Genomic DNA, 17,644 nt, shown 5'->3' with positions numbered 1-17,644 from the left:
GTCCTATCTGGCAGAAAAATAAAAGCAACAATTAACCTGGATTAGATTGCATTGTATTGCATAGTAAACCCAAGCTGAGATTTTAGTGGACAATTACATCAGCTTCCTTCTAAGTGACATTCTCTAAATGGGTGTAGAGGGGTGTATCACATCTTCTATGATTCTCAGCCAGCAGTGACTTTCAGAGTACAAGTATTTCTCAACTTACAACCATTTGTTTCATGATTGTTCAAAGTTACAACAGCGCTGAAAAAAAGTGACTTATGACCACTTTTCATAGTTACGAATTTTGCAGCATCCCCATGATTATGAGATCAAAATTCAGGTGCTTGATTCATAGTTATGACCTTGCTTATCTTTTGTGACAAGGAAAGTCAATGGGGAAGCCAGATTCACTTAACAACCATGTTACTAACCTAACAACTGTGACAAGAAAGGTTGTAAAAGGGGGCAAAACTCACTTAACAAATGTCCTCACTTAACAACTGAAATGTTGGGATCAACTGTGGTCTGAAGTCAAGAACTACCTGTACAACATGAAATTCTCTACCATCCTGTCAGGATCAACTTTGAAATTGTGAGGTGCAATTGTGAGTATACACAAATGCAAATCAAATATGTTTCTGTTGTGTTTGGGGTCATTCTGAAGCAAAATAATGCAAAGATGATGAAATGATTTCAACCACAGATTAACATTTTGGACAGATAAAGTTATGGCCTCAGTCCACAATTTTGCCAAAACCATGATCAGTCGATTTTTCAATACAACCACGAGAGAAGATGTTTAAACACTGTGAGGTCCTTGGTGCTCTCTGAGCTTGGTGGTTTTCTTGCAGTTTCATTTCCAAACTAGCATTAATGATATTACCTAATTGGTTAATAAAATGTCTGCAAGAAAACCACCATGCTCCGGGAGCACCAAGGACCATACAGTTTAACCCTGAGCTACAAATATCAATTTAAACACTATCCACTGGTATACCAAGCATTTTAATGGATCTCCCTTCTCTTCAAGTCCATGCTGTCTCGATAATGAAACAGCAAATCTCACCCAAACTTTCCACTGTTAATCGGGGAGAACTAGCCAAGATCCTCCTCATTTCTTAAATCAGGACTGACACAATGAACAGCCTTGGCTCCATTACTTCTTCATTTTGAAGTAAGTGAGGAGAAAATGGAAAAGAAACCATTTAAGCAAAACTGCTCAAAAACTGTGAACTGAAGAAAAACGTTCAGCTCTATCTTGCTGTACTGAACAAATAGCCAGTTGCCCTGGCAATAACACAAAGGATTGAGAAACCTAGCAAGGATTTGCAGAGCTGTTCTTCGATAAAAGAATTACAGTAAAAAGTATAAAAGTATTAAACAGGAAGGAAAGCGCAAAGGACTAGATGGACAATGAATGGTCAGGACTTGGGTAGGGCCAGTGCTCATCTATTCTGATAAAAATATGATCACAGAATATTTTATTAGCTCAGGAACTTTTCAAGTAGGGTGGGGAAGTGGCTCTTAATTTAATTCTCAGCTGCATTGGGCACGCAAGAGATCTTTTTAGCCTGCAGAATTTTAGGGAGAGTACGTTTAGTTCAGTCACTTTCCCCAATAATATGCACATAACACACTGCATACAGGCCATTTGGCAGGCTATGCCCCAAGGGTGTATGAATCAGCAAAGCTCCAGCTTGATTCAAAAAAGACAAGTTTTGATTTCACATATATTAAGATTCAATTAAAAATTCAACTGCCACCAGCAAAATTTGCCAAGATGTTCCAGAACAATTCGCCAACATGCTGGAAATGTAAAAAAGTACATAGAACATATTATCATTTATAGTGGACATGCCCAGTTGCAAAAAAATACTGGTCTACAATAAGAAAATGGATCGAAGAAATAATAGACCAACCCGTAGACTGGAAACCAGAGATCTTTTTGTTGGGTATTTTAAACAGAAAATATAGTAAAGAAATATGGTACTTAATTTTACATAAAATAACGGCGGAAAGAATAGCATATGCACAGTGCTGGAAAAATGAGAATATACCATCAGAGGAAGAAGTAATAAGAAAAATCCTGGACTGTGCTGAGATGGACAAATTAACAAAAGAGATAAAAGAAAAGGAAGACACAGAGTACTAGATAACATGGAACAAGTGGTATGTCTGGTTGGAGACTAGAAATAATAGAGGAGAATAAATATGGAAAGGTCAAAAGTGAAAATATGTGTATAATAATGTATAATAATAATATGAATTATTCTTAGTAAGAAGTAGAACATGAAGGAAGAAAAATGTAAATAAGAAATAATGGGGCAATAAGGACAAATATTCTAAAGAAGAATAAGGGGGTAAATGTAAATAATAGATTACTGTTACATAATTGCTGTAAAAAAAGGGAGAGGAGTATATATTGTGTGTGTGTGTGTGTTATGTTTTGCTTTGTTTTGTTTTGTTGGTTAAAAATAAAAAATAAAAAAATAAAAATTCAATTGCCGACTACAAAAAGGAAAAGGCCTGGAATGAATCATTTGGGAGCATCATTTGTTTTTCTTAGAAAAACAACAATAGTGAGGTAGATCTTTAAGAGGACATTAATTCTGGGAAGTGCCCACTAGATATTTTCAGGCTTTTCATTGCAATAATTTTAAATATTTTTCCCCACATATTTTTTTAATGCAGAGAGAACAGAGATGAGGAAAAGACAGCACGGGGTCATTCAAAATAACTTGAAAAAATATTTTGGGAGCAGCTGTGCTGAACCAATACTGGAAATGTCCAATTTCTACTTAAGAGCTCTCAAAAGTTCTTCAACAAGAAAGCTCTTGTTAAAGATCAAAGGATTCATTCTCCTTCAATGGAGAGCTGATTCATTGGCAAAGTCAGGGAACGCCAAACTTCCAAATTACTTCATAACAACTGAAATAAAGAGGTTTGAGAACCCAAGTTTGGTTATCACTGTTATGCACAGAATATACAATGATACCAAGAAATATTCTGCATTATACCTAACATTCTAACAGGAAGCTCATTGAGGCAAATCTATTTGCGATGAAGAAGTCCCAACGTAAAGCAGAACAGAGAGTAGGTGAAAATAAAATAGAGGAATATAATTATTTTTATGTGAAGAGGTTAGAGATGATAAAAGGAAATGAAAGGCAGAAATGCAAAAAGCTAAAAAAACCTGCAAACCACAGAGACTACATTAAAAATGAGAAAAAAAGGCCAAACTTTAAGGAATGATAAAAATAAAAAGGTACTTATTGCAGAAAAGATAAAATATTGCAAAAAAAAAGAGCAAACCAAATAAAACTAAAGCAATAGAATAAATACTATTTCTTTCTTTCTTTTTTTCTTCCATCATTAGAGCCTCCTTAAAATAATCTAGCAGAAGAGTTAGATGCAGACAGTAGTATAGCATTCATCCAGGTCAGGGGTAGGCAACCTTGGCTCTTTTTCCTGGCTCAGGAATTCTGGGAGTTCAAGTCCACGAGTCATAAAAGAGCCAAGGTTGCCTACCCCTGATCCAGATATTTGAAAGGCAAAGTTGACAGAGATGAAGAAATATATCAACCAATCACTTATATCAATGTGTCCAAAAGTGAATCAGTTATCCTGCATTCATTTTTTTCCCTATCTGCAAGAAAGTTGAGATTTTGCAAAGCCAGAAGATACCAGAAATATTTGAATCATCACTAATCTGTCCAAAGATCGTGGAGTGGAGTGGAGTGGAGTGGACTAGGCCAGGCCAGGCCAGGCCAGGCCAGGCCAGGCCAGAATAGAATAGAATAGAATAGAATAGAATAGAATAGAATAGAATAGAATAGAATAGAATAGAATAGAATAGGAGCTGGAAGGGACCTTAGAGGTCTTCTATTCCAGCCCCCTGCTCAAGCAGGAGAACTTATACCATTTCAGACAAGTGACTATCTAGCCTCTTCTTAAAAATCTCCAGTGATGGAGTGCCCATGATTTCTGATGGCAAGCAGTTTCACTGGTTAATTGTCCTCACTGTTAGGAAGCTTCTCTCTTTGATCAGTTTCCAATCACTGTTTCTTGTCCTGCCCTCTGGTGCTTTGGAGAATAATTTGACCCTCTCTTCTTTGTCACAGCCCCTCAAATACTGGAATACTGCTATCGTATCACTCCTATTTCTTATTTTAATTAGACTAGCCAAACCTGCAGTCGTTCTCCATATGTTTTAGTCTCCAGGCCTTTGATCATCTTAGTTGCTCTTCTCTGAATTTTTTCCGAAGTCTCAACATCTTTTTAGTAGTATGGTGACCACAATTGGTTGCAGTATTCCAGGTGTAGTCTTACTAGGCTTTTATAAAGCAGTACTAATATTTCATGTTATCTTGATTCTGTGCCTGTTTTTACAACCCGGGATTATATTAGCTTTTTTGGCTGCTGCTGCACACTGCTGGCTCATAGTCAATTGATCATCCACTAGGACTCCAAGGTCCCTCTCATAGTTACTGTTTTTGAGCCAGGTCTCGCCTAATCTTTATTTAAAATTTTGGTTTTTCCTGCATAAATGTAAAACTTTGCTTTTCTCCACATTAAAAGTCATTTTAGTGGAAAGGGCCCATTGTTCAAGTTTGCCAAGATCTTTTTGGATCCTGAGCTTGTCTTTTGGGGTGTTGGCTATTCCTGCCAGTTTGGTGTCATCTGAAAATTAGATGAGTTCCCCTTCTATTCTCTCATCTAAGTCATTTATAAAGATACTGAAGAGTACTGGGCCTAAGACAGAGCCTTGTGGTACTTCACTGCTTACTTATCTCCATGTGGATGTAATACCACTGAGGACTACTCATTGAGTATGATTTGTCAGCCAGCTACAGATCCATCTGGTGGTGATGTTGTCTATTCATCTTTTTCTAGCTTATCAAGAACGAAATTGTAGTCTACTTTGTCAAATGCCTTACTGAAATCTAAGTATACTATGTCCACTGTCCACTGAGTTTCGCTGGTCTACTAATTTAGTCACTTTATCAAAGAATGAAATAAGATTGGTTTGGCATGATCTGTTTTTAACAAACCCATGCTCATTACTAGTTATAATTTTGTTTATTGCTAGTTGTTTGCAGATCTGTTTTTTAATTATCTTTTCCAGGATCTTCCCAGGTATTGATGTTAGATTGATTGGTCTGTAGTTTGCTGGGTGTTTTTTTTTTTTTTTCCCTTTCTTGAAGATGGGAACCACATCAGCCCTTTTCCAATCCTCAGGTACTTCCCAGGTGCTCCAGAATTTTTGAAAGATGTGGTGCAATGGTTCTGAGATAACATCTGCCAGCTCCTTCAGAACTCTGGGATGTAATCAGTCGGGTCCTGGTGATTTATATTCATCAAGGTCGGATAGGAGTTCTCTTACCATTTTCTTGCTTATTTTAATTTTTGTTTCTAGTTTGTCTTTTGCAGTAGGTTTTTTTTTTAATATGTTGGGCTCTAATTTCTTTTTTGTGTGAAGAATGAAGCAAAGAATGAGTTAAGCAGCTCTGCTTTCTCCCTGTTATTTCCTTGCCATTTTCCAAGGCCTGACTGAATTGACAGAACTGAATAGAGAAAAATGGAATAGACCCAGTTCCGTGTTTCCCCGAAAATACAACCTAGCCATAAAATAAGACCTAGTTTATAAGCCCTACCCCCAAACGTAAGCCCTACTTAACCCCACCCATTCCGTCCCACCATAGATTTTTTGGCAGGCTGGATCATAGGCCTCCTCCCGCATTACCTGCTGCCTGTGTTGCCGCTGTGAGTTCAATTTTGCAGCTAGGCTAAATTGTTCAGCTGCAGCGGGCCACAGTTCCCATCAGCTTCAGAAAACTTTAGTTCAGGCTTCTCGCAGCTGAAGTAATCCAGTTCGCCTGTGGTCAGGTTGGCTGTCGTGGAAGGCATGGCCCATCCCCATCCTCCAGCTCTGTCTAACATGCAGGACAAGCCTCCCGTGATGGCCAACCTGACCCTATGTGAGCCGGATTGCTTACAGGGAGAGGTTGCGCATTGCAGGAGGACTGCAAAGGGCGCGCACAGATCCCTGCAGCTCCTGGAGGCTCTGAGCACTGCTTTTCACGCTACTCGGTTTCCCAACCCACCACTACCAGGCTGATCTGGTGGGCGGGATTGCCTTCCGTCTTCCCCACTGCTGCATTGGCAGTTGACACTGCCTTCCTGAGAGGTGGTGCAGCAATTGGACGGCGGCCATGCTGCGAATGGGATAGACCAGGGATAGGCAAGCTTGGCTCTTTATGATTTGTGGACTTCAACTCCCAGAATTCTTGAGCCAGCCACGGTGGCTGAGGAATTTTGGGAGTTGAAGTCCACAAGTCTAAAAATTGCCAAGATTGAGGACCCCTGCTCTAGATGGAAGCCTGTGTTTATATTGATGAAAAGTCATCTTGTAAGAATAATCGGTGATAAAATGTATATGTGAGTTCTGGAGTTGAAGTTCACGAGTCATAAAAGAGCCAAGGTTGCCTACCCCTGGGATAGACCATACCTCCAAAACACCACCAAAAACAGCAAGGCAGATGCTGTTTGCCAGACGTGGCACCAAAAACAGTGGTGCAAAAGAGCGCGCATGGATCCCTGCAGCTCCTAGAGGCTCCAAGAGCAGCCCCGGAGCGGCCATGTTGGGCAGCAGTGGGAAGGGCACTGAGGTGGCAGGCAGAGCATCGGAGGCTCAGGGAGGGAGGGTGGTGAAGCAGGCAGATGGGGCACGCATGCCCTTCCCGTGCCAGGCCAGCCCCTGCAGCCCTGAGTCAATCAATCAATCAATTCCAACTTCTCTCGGAAAAAAAAATCGTGTGAAGTTGGAATTTATTGACCCCCCCCCAACTTCTTTTATTTCCCTGCACACGGCAGTGGCAGATGGTGAAGGAGAAACAGCACGGGGCTGGGAGTCAGGTAAGGAAAGGCATGGATGCTGACGGCAGGATGGCCACCTGCTTTACCACCCTCCCTCCCGAGCCTCCGGCACTCTACCTGCCACCTTGGCATCCTTCCCACCACCACCCAGCATGGCAGGGACTGGCCTGGCACAGAAAGGACATGCGTGCCCCAGCCGCCCTGTACCGTACCTGGTCCACCACCACACTCTCGCCACCGCATTGCTTCTCTACCCCATGATCCACCCCACCCCTCATGTCCTACTGGTACTGGTAAAAAGTAAGCCCTCCCCAAAAGTAAATCATAATGCTTACTTCAGAGCCCAAAAGAAAGTAAGACTGGGTCTTACTTTCAGGGAAACATGGTACTAGTTAAGGTAGTAGTCTAAAAACCAAGAGACTGGGAGTTCTAGTGCAGGGCTTTTCAACCTTTTCACCCATTGTACCACTTTTAGAATATGGCAATATCCGAGTGCCACCAGTCACCTAGCAAGGTGTCAAAAACTTGATGACCAAAAAAAATGAAAAAAGTGATAAAGTACAGGTAGTCCTCGATTTACAACAGTTCGCTTAGTGACTCTTAGAAGTTACAATGGCACTGAAAAAAGTGCCCCCTAAGCCACAGCTGAGCAAGACACCTGCCTGCCCCCTGTCTTCCTCCTGTCCGAGGTTTTCATTGTTGTGAGCATTTCTGTTGAGGATTGGAATGGGGGTGAGGTGGGGGGTGTTTGGTTTTTATTCCCCCCAATTCATATGACCCTGGGACACTGACCGTCATAAATATGAATCAGTTGACAAGCATCTGAATATAAATCACAAGACCCTGGAGATGCTGCAACATTCTAGCTGATCGGCGCTTCTTCTGGGCTCAGCAAAGCGCCAGGATCAGTGCCGCTTTCCAGATGATTGGTGATTCTTCAGGGCTCAGCAGAAGCACCAGGATCAGTGCCGAGCTCCAGCTGGAGCCTGGCACTGATTCTGGTGCTTCCACTGACAGCCCCGAAGAAGTGCCGATCAGCTGGAAAGCGGCACTGATCCTGGTGCTTCCGCTGAGCCCTGGCAGACCTGCAGCTCCAGCCATCTCTTGCTCAGGCTTGTGCGGTGCTGCCACCGCTTCAGCTCATTCCTCTCCCCCGCTACCACTTTTCTAGGATGGTCGCGTACCACCTGCCAGGTGCCAATGTACCACAGGTGGTACCCGTACCACTGGTTGAAAGCCCTGTTCTAGTGCCATCCTATGCATGAAAGTCAGTTGGATGACTTTGGGCCAGTCATTCTCTGACAGGAGAAAGAAGGAATATTAAATATGTTTGCCACCTTATTTATAGAAATAATGAAAGTGGGATAAAAGCCAAATAAATAAAATTAATAAATAGATGCCTCAGATAAATTGAGCAGCATTACTGAATGAGATATCTCTGGAATCCCATTCAAGGTCATATGCATTTTTTCAAGTTTCTTCCAGATGGCTAAAAAATGTTGTGGTTAGCTTAAGATTCACATTAACTTTAATGGATCAGCTCAACAAGATTTGTTTGGATTTTATGCAAATCTTTGAATAAATAAAGAGAGGAAATGATTGGAGGTCATCTAGTCCAACCCCCTGCAGGAAACCCTATACCATTTCAGGCAAACGGTTGTCCAATCTCTTCTTAAAAACTTACAGTGTTGGAGCATTCACCGCTTCTGGAGGCAGGTGGTTCCACTGGTTAATTGTTCTAACTGAGGAAATTTCTCCTTAGTTCCAGGTTGCTTCTCTCTTTGATTAGTTTCCATCCATTGCTTCTTGCCCTGCCTCCCAGCGCTTTGGAGAATAGCTTGACTCCCTCTTCTTTGTGGCAGCCCCTGAGATACTGTAACACTGCTATTATGTCCCCCTCAATCCTTCTCTTCATTAAACTAGACATACCCAATTCCAGCAACCATTCCTTATATGCTTTAGCCTCCAGTCCCCTAATCATCTTTGTTGCTCTTCTCTGTGAGATGGGCAGCTTTAGAAATTAGATGAATGAACGAATGAACAAACAAACATCAAATAACTAAAGAACTAAACAAATTGCTTTCTTTTCTTCTCTATGTTCTATTCAATTTTCCTTTTTTTAAAATATTGATGTTAAATATCTGTGGGGCTGTAGGTCAACTAGATAATAAGATTATTTCCCAGTTTATTCTCTCTCATCCTACATTTTGATTGCTAGATTTTTCTCTTCAGGCTCTGGTGATTATCAGAGATTCTGCAGAATAATAGTAAATACTAACCTCATAGACAAAATACACTTTTGCTTCAACATAGATCCCCATGCGTACCACTGCACGGACTGCGGCATTCATACCTGGAAAAAAAGAACATGGAAAGGCATGATTATCATCTAACATCACTTGGAAATGTATGTGACAGTGCACAAATGTATAATCATCACATAATTATACTAATTAAATAATAAATAATTAAATATTATTTTTAAAAAAGAATAGTTAGATTAAGCTAATAAACTCTTGAAACAATACACCCATCAAATATGCCCATCAGTAATCTAACAAAAAAGTCGAGTTGAAAAGTGGCAGAAAAATTACCATCTCTGACCACTAAGTCAGGGGTCTTCAAACTCGGTCCTTTCATGACTTGTGGACTCCAACTCCCAGAATTCCTCAGCCAGGCATGCTGGCTGAGGAATTCTGGGAGTTGAAGTCCACAAGTCATGAAAGGGCCAAGTTTGAAGACCCCTGCAGTAAGTAATCAGGGGTCTAGATAGTTCGGTATGGACAAATATGTATATATATAAGAAAACCTGTTTCAAATCACCATTCATCCATCATTCATTGGGTGACCCTGCACTAGATGGTATTTCTTTTTTTTTTATTAAAAGTTTTTATTTTTTTTTTATTTGTACATCATACAAAATACAATTTTGGAATAAAATAACCATTGGTACCGCCTGTCCATTCCCCCCAGGCCGCGTCCACCCTCTCTAAAACCTTCCCTACTTCCCTCCTCTTTCTCTCCTCCCCTCCTACTCTCTTCCCCTCCCCCTCTCTTCTTACCGTCCTACTTCCTCCCTACACCTTCTTCTCCTCTCATCCCTCTCAAACACATGAACGCAGCATAGGGGAAATGCCCAGGCCGCACCTTTCTTATAAACTACCATAACTAGATGGTATTTCTTGTCCTATGCTTGATTTATTCACTTTTATGTACAACTGTACAGGTAGTCCTCAACTTATTACTGTAATGGATCCTGTTTTATTATATGCAAAGAAGACATTTTCAGTTTCAGACCTATACTGTGGGAAGGCTTTGCTATCCATTTCTGTGGGAAGGCGTTGCTGGCTTTTAATATTTTTGGGTTGGATACTGAAGGGAGTGTATATAGAAGACATAGCATAATTACAAGAGCAGGATGGGGGCAGTGCATCCACATCCTTGTTCTACTTGGCCTCCTGGCAGCTTTTGAAAACATCAACCATGGTATCCTTCTGGAGCGGCTTCAGGGGTTAGAAATGGGAGGATCTATGCTATCCTGGTTCACGTACTTCCTCTGTGGTCGCTCTCAGTCGGTGTTAATAGGAGATGAGAAATCCAGCCCTCGCCCACTGCTTTGCGGGGTCCCTCAGGGCTTGGTACTCTTTCTGCTCCTATTCAACATCTATATGAAGCCATTGGATAAGATCATCATTACCATGGACTGAGATATCATCAATATGCTGATGTTAGTCAGCTGTATATCTCAGCTTATGGTGACTTAAGCAATGCCCTGACCTCCCTCTCACAGTGCCTGGAGGTTGTTAGGACCTGGATGGGGAGCAACGGGTTGAAACTGAGCCCTGATAACAACGAGTGGCTCTGGGTTTGGGGTTCTTTGGCCCATGGAGAATTGCTACCTTTGGGTCTTTGGCCCCAAAGAGACCCTGTGCATAATCTAGGGGTTATCCTGGACTAGTGACTTGAAGAACAGGTGGTAGTCGTGACCAGGAGGGCCTTTGCACAACTGCAGGTTGTGCGCCAGTTATGCCCTTTCCTGGACCAAGAATCCCTACTCACAGTCACTCATGCCCTAGTTACCTCCCATCTTGACTGTTGCAATGCACTCTACATGGGGCTGACTTTGAAAAGCATCTGGAAGCTCCAGTTAGTGCAAAATGCAGCGGCCCACATGGTTTTGTGCAGATCTCAGTGTGCACATGTATCATCTCTCCTGCAGGAGCTGCAATGGTTGCTAATTTGCTTCCGGATGCAATTCAAGGTGCTAGCTATCAGCTTTAAAGCTCTTCATGGCTTGGGACCATGTTATCCAAGGGACCATCTCTTGCAGGTTACATCTACCCAACCCACTAGAGCTGGGAGGCCGGGTCCCGTCCCCTAAGGAGGTACATGTGGTGGGACCCAGAAACAGGCCCTTTTCCGTGGTGGCTCCCTTGCTCTAGAACACCATCCATGCAGAAATTAGACTAGCCCCCACTCTGACACTCTTCCGGAAGGTCCTTAAGATGTGGTTCTGCCAGTGGGCCTGGGGAACCGGTGGAAATGAGCCCATTAAATGGCTGGTATGAATGTGTATTGTCGCCAAAGTGGGCAGTTGTTATTTTATTACTTCTATTTTGCTACTTTTATTTTCATTTCTTGTATGTTATGCTTTTATGTCATATAAGCTGCCTTGAGTCGCCATGTGTAAGTAAGCAGCAATATAAATGTTCTAAATAAATAAATAAAATTTATTATAGAAATCCCAATGTTTATAGTTTCTGAGAGATTCTTCCCAGAGTACACACCATGGACCAAAGTAGAGCAAGTAGGAAATCCATGGAATCAACTCATTTTCGGGAAACTTTATGACTCTTCTATCTCTCCCCTCGTCCTAATGGTTTTGCTTAGTTTAAGCATCAGCAAGGGAAGATTACGTATTAGTGAGGATTAGCTGCGTTGCTAAGTGTCCAGTAGGCACTGGGCACCTAGTTAAGACAAAAGTAGAAAATAATTATCTAACTGGGCCTCGAGCAGAGAGTTTGTTACCTTGCAATTCATGGGGGGCATAAATAGGCAGAGCTAGTTTGTCTAAGCAGTCCCTCTTCCTAGTGTTAAATAAAAAATGTAGGTCAATCACAGGAGAGAAAGAATGTAGGGAATGTAAAGAGTAAGAATGTAGGGAATGTAAAGAGTCTCTGATGGGTGAGAAACACTCTCAGGAAAATAGAAGAAGCACAGTAGGTGGATTTGAATCTATTTAAACATTCTCCATTGTCAAGTGTTGATGGTTTGTCTTGATTGGCCCCTAATCTGCTTGCAGTAAAACACAGTACTCAACTGAGACTCACTGAAAAAGTTCCTGAATTGGTGACACAACAATCCACATCAAAAAGAATGCTATGGATGTTTTCTGGTAGAAGTGAATAATTTTTTAAATGAGGATACCTCTTTTTAAAGTTTGTGTACTTTTTATTCTTTAAGGTATTGTTAAAACTCAGTTGATTTAGGATGAATTTTAAAGGAATAAAAAAAGTGATCAAGTGAGGGGCATTATCTAAGATGCAAGATGCAATGAACTGTTTGTTAATAGTTCACTTGCACTGGGGATAATCAATCTGTATGTCCCCCTATAGATTTCATGAAAATCCCATTTCTGAAGCTGCCCCAGATTTGCTCTGCTATAATCACTAACAAATTGTCTGTTTTCAGTGGCACATTTTTTGCCCACATTATTTTTAATTTGTTTCTAAACTTTTAACTGAAGACAAAATCCAAACAAAACAATGTAGAAAGTTCAGCCCCTCATCATTCAGGTGCACAGGTGATCTTTGATTTACAACTGGTTGTTCAGCAGGCATTCAAAATAATGATGGTACCCAAAACTATTGATGGCTCTCTCTTCATTGTCACATGACCACAATTTATGATGTTTTGCCGAAAATCAGCATTTACTTCCAATTTTCGGCAAAAAAAATGACCCACAGCGAACAATGGATTCACTTAATGAACACAGATTCACTTAATGATCATGGTGGTTCGCTTAATGGCCACTGCCAAAATCTTATAAAATTGGTTAGTTACATGATAACTGCAGACTACATTATGGTTCTAAGCCACGGACTATCTTTATTACTGTGATATTGCTATAACCTCTGCTATCATCAGAGGCTTAATTAAAAAAAAACTTGATGTTTCTTTAATACATTTTCTCATCACTGATTTATAATTTGCATTTGATTTAAACTGCCTGGATGATGCCAAGTTCATGCTCCACATTCTGATACAATTGAAAAGCAGATGGCTTTTGAAGATACATCTTTTCCTGATTGTGCTGTAGCTGCCAAAAAGGCCAACACAGTGCTAGGCTGCATTAACAGAGGGATAGAATCAAGATCACGTGAAGTGTTAATACTACTTTACAATGTCTTGGTAAGGCCACACTTGGAATACTGCATCCAGTTTTGGTCACCGCAATGTAAAAAAAATGCTGAGACTCTAGAAAGAGTACAGAGAAGAGCAACAAAGATGATTAGGGGACTGGAGGCTAAAACATATAAGGAATGGCTGCTGGAATTAGGTATGTCTAGTTCAGGGGTAGGCAACCTCGGCTCTTTTATGACTCGTGGACTTCAACTCCGAGCATAGCTGGCTCAGGAATTCTGGGAGTTGAAGTCCACGAGTCATAAAAGAGCTGAGTTTGCCTACCCCTGGTCTAGTTTAATGAAGAGAAGGACGAGGGTGAACATGATAGCAGTGTCCTAATATCTCAGGGGCTTCCACAAAGAAGAGGGAGTCAAGCTATTTTCCAAAGCACCTGAAGGCAGGACAAGAAGCAACGGGTGGAAACTAATCAAGGAGAGAAGCAACCTAGAACTAAGGAGAAACTTCCTGACAGTTAGAACAATTAACCAGTGGAACAACCTGCCTCCAGAAGCTGTGAATGCTCCAACACTGGAAGATTTTAAGAAGAGACTGGCCAGCCATTTGTCCGAAATGGTATAGGGTAGTGGTGGTGAACCTATGGCACGGTGCCAGAGGTGGCAGTCAGAGCCCTCTCTGTGGGCAGGCGTGCCATCGCACCAGTCCTAGGCCTTCAGCTGGGTTTTATAAAAATCTTTTTGCTTTAGGCCTCCACCGCCATGTGGGAAAAAAAAAAAAAGGTTCAAACAGTCAATTTCAACTTTTCACGGGGGGAAAAAAAAGATCTTGCAAAGTTGGAATTGATTGATTGAACTTTTTAGTCCCACCCAGTCTGCCGTTACCACTGTAGCCATGCCCACCCAATTGGCCACACCCAGCCAATTGGTCACGCCCAGCCAATGGGCCACACCCACCCAGGACTCAACGATGCATAAATGGGTTTTGGGTTGCAGTTTGGGCACTCAGTCTCTAAAAGGTTTGCCATCACTGGTAAAGGGTTTCCTGCCTGAGCAGGGGGTTGGACTAGATAATCTCAAAGGTCCCTTCCAACTTTACTATTATTATTATTATAAAACCAAACATAAAGTACTGAATTCAAAAATGGCTGTTCTTATTATCTCCCAAACAATTTCAACCTGTCAATATCAGCTGTTAGTTTTGTATCATCTTTTTCAGGCAAAATTCTTTCACTGCTTGGCCTAAACATTGCTTGTGGTTCATGTACAAAATGCTGAAAAAAAATCATACATTATCCATTAATTGATATTATTCATCAATAATAACAAGACAGCAAAACAGAGCGGCTCTTGGGAATACTCCATGTTATTACTCCATTAAATGAATCTAAAAATGTATTGATTTGTAATACAATGTGAAGAAAACAGCTTAGCAATTTGAATCATAAATGCTCTCTACTCCAGGGGTGTCAAACTCAATTTCATTGAGGGCCACATCAGCACTGTGGTTGCCCTCAAGGGGCTGGGTGGGTGTGGCCAGGGTGGTGCAGCCTACTGGGTGGGCATGGATGGAGTGGATGTGGCCTACTGGATGGACATGGCCAGCTCTACATCGTTCGTGTCAAGGGTGCCTGTGGGAGCCTGGACAGGAGTGGGACAGATCTGAGGGTCTTTGGCAGAAGGGGGTGGGACCAGGGCAAGTGCCAAAATGGTGCATTTCTTCATTCCTCACAAAGGGTGACACCTCCCCAGCATGCACCCAGGGGGCGGGACCAACGCAGCAGGGGCTGGTTCCTTGCTGTTTCTGGACAGCCTTGTGGAACTAAGACTGAATACATTTCAGCATAGATGGCCACCACAAAATTGTACATTGGCTCCCGGCCGGCCTGGGCCAGAGCCAAGGCAGCGGGGGCCGTTTCCTCACTGTTTCCAGGATGGCTTCGCGAGCCACATGAAACCACTTCACGGGCCGCATCCGACCCCCAGGCCTTGTGTTTGACATGTCTGCTCTACTCCATCAAAAACAGCACCAAACATCTTTGTAGATATTAAGGTGACCAACCGTCCTCCTTTAGGGAGGACAGTCCTCCTTTTGTGAGTTCTGTCCTCCCTCGAAAAATATCCTCCTACATATCCTCCTTTTCGATATTTGAAGACTAATCTGCAGGGCTTTTTTTCTCATAGAATGCTCAGAACAGCGTTCCGGCACCATTTTTTGATGTTTTTTTTTCCAACTTTTGCATGAGCTTGGCTACTCCCCCTATTGGCTTTCAAAAGCCAACAGGAATTGCTGCTGAGTGCGCCAAAATACCGGCCGGCAAACTTTGCATATGTAAGTTGTCTGCAACGAAGGCAAATTGGCAGGAACTTTGCACCCCTCCCTGCTACCCAACTACACCATCTCCTAGTTATTCCCGAAGATACCTGGAGGAGACTGGAGCGGCAACACCACAGTAACTTTCTCTTGATCTTCAGCCCTGCTAGGGCAATAATGGCTGCGGGCGCAAGGGGCAGAGGTGGCGGGGCTGATGCGGGCAAGGGTGTGAGGGGTGGCTGTGGCCGGCTGCCCCCCATGTTGTGGGAACCATGGGGCCTGCTCTACACGGGGCTGCATAGGGTGGGCAGTGGTGCTGGTGGGGCAGCTGCATGTGGGGTGTGTTGATGGCGGGCTGCCCCCCGGGGCCAGAGCTGGCGCAGCTGGTGCTTTGGGAGCCACAGGGCCCGCTCTACATGGTGGGGTAGCAGTGCTGGCGGGGCAGCTGTGGGCGGGGGTGCCGCATGTAAGCATAATTACAATATAAAATGTTATTGTTACAAATGTTTTTATTTTGCATTTATCATATTGTACTATATTCTGTATTATTGTTGCAATGAATAAAATGTTTCTTTTATTTACAATATTTTTTCTTCAATTTATTTGTATCCTCCTTTTCATTATAAAAAAGTTGGTCACCTTATAGATATGATAATCCTATAAATCACTAGTCCAGGTGCTTAATTTACAACTCCCACATGCAATGTATGAGCAATGTTCTTGCTCTAATAGAAATGTCCTAGAATCCTTTAAAAAAAAAAAAAAGTCTCTTCCCACACAATGGAAAAAAAGAAAAAAGTCTCTTCCCACTCAGTGGGGAAAAAAGAGAAGAAATTGCTAGTTACCATTATGGTGTTCTTTTTTTAGTATTTTTACTGTACTTAATATCCACTATTGTTCTAGATTTGTGGTTTTGATTGACTGTTCTAATCAATTAAAATGACCATCTCTCTTGCAGGTGTCTTTATTTTCACAGTATTGTCCACTGACCAATTTTATTAAAACTGCCCACCTGCCCAGTTGGGCAGCAGTTTGAAAGCAAGTAAATTCAAGATTAATAGGTACCTTTTTAATGGGAAGGCAATAACATTCTGTGTGCCTTTGGCATACAGTCATGCTGGCCACATGACCACAGAAATGGTCTTCAGACAATGCTGGCTCCCTCAGCCAATAAAAAGAGATTAGCACAGTCTCCTAAAGTTGGATATGACTGACAGGGAAACCTTTACCTTTTGCAGATCCAATTTTCTGAGTCAACATTCTGCAAGAATAGTATTTCTTGAACAATGAGGCCCTACAGCAGTGGTTCTCAACCTTTCTAATGCCGCGACCCCATAATACAGTTCCCCATGTTCCCCCAACCACTTATACATCAGCGGGTGCCAGGGGCGTGGCCAAAGAAAAGGGGAAAAAATGACGGACAGCCTTGTTTGGCGACCCCCATGAAATGGTCGTTCGACCCCAAATGGGGTCCCGACCCACAGGTTGAGAACCACTGCCCTACAGGGACCATGCCTGGTCATCTCTCATTTGGATTACCGAATGCGTTCTACATGGAGCTATCCTTCAAGAGTATTTGGAAGCTACAACTAGTCAGAATGCAGCAGCGTGAACAGCTCTGGAGGCCTCTAAAATGGCACATGTATCCTCACCATTTTTATGTGAGCTACACCAACCTGATTCCCATCCAATTCAAGATGTTGGTCATTGTTTTATGTCAGGAGTCTTCAAACTTGGCCCTTTTATGACTTGTGGACTTCAACTCCCAGAATTCCTCAGCCAGCGTGCCTGGTTGAGGAATTCTGGGGGTTGAAGTCCACAAGTCATAAAATGGCCAAGTTTGAAGGCCCCTGTTTTATGTCTTGAGCCCAGGATATGTCTTGCCCCAATGGGATCAGCCCATCCCACACATTCTGGCAGAAAGGAATTTAGGCTGGTAGAGTCTAGGAAAAGAGCCTTTTCTGCCGTGGCCTCCACTCTTTGGAACATTTGTCCTGGGACAGGAGATCTACCCCCACCCTTCTGGCCTTTAGAAAGAGCCTTAAAACAAGCCTAGGACAATTGGTGTGGGGCCCTTAAGAAGCAGCTCTAAGCGCGAAGTGGTCCATGG

General features: G+C 42.4%; 1 protein-coding gene across 8 annotated transcripts in view; it reads right to left on the bottom strand.

The window, feature by feature from the left end:
* The window catches only part of LOC120305357 (phosphofructokinase, platelet), an 86,012-nt gene that overhangs the window by 55,434 nt on the left and 12,934 nt on the right, over positions 1 to 17,644 (bottom strand). For all 8 annotated transcript variants that reach the window (XR_005556021.1, XR_005556023.1, XM_039337129.1 and 5 more), the window contains one exon: positions 9,141 to 9,214. Coding sequence is in view for 6 of the 8 variants with exons in the window: in XM_039337129.1 (XP_039193063.1) it covers positions 9,141 to 9,214 (74 nt within the window). In the remaining 2 variants the exon portion in view is untranslated. The remainder of the gene's footprint in view (positions 1 to 9,140; positions 9,215 to 17,644) is intronic.

Source organism: Crotalus tigris, unplaced genomic scaffold (genome assembly GCF_016545835.1).
Source record: "Crotalus tigris isolate CLP2741 ecotype Arizona unplaced genomic scaffold, ASM1654583v1 scf7180000017548.2638350, whole genome shotgun sequence".
Taxonomy (NCBI): Eukaryota; Metazoa; Chordata; class Lepidosauria; order Squamata; family Viperidae; genus Crotalus; species Crotalus tigris.
The sequence above is the reverse complement of the archived record's forward strand: the minus strand, read 5'-3'. Positions and strand labels throughout refer to the sequence as shown.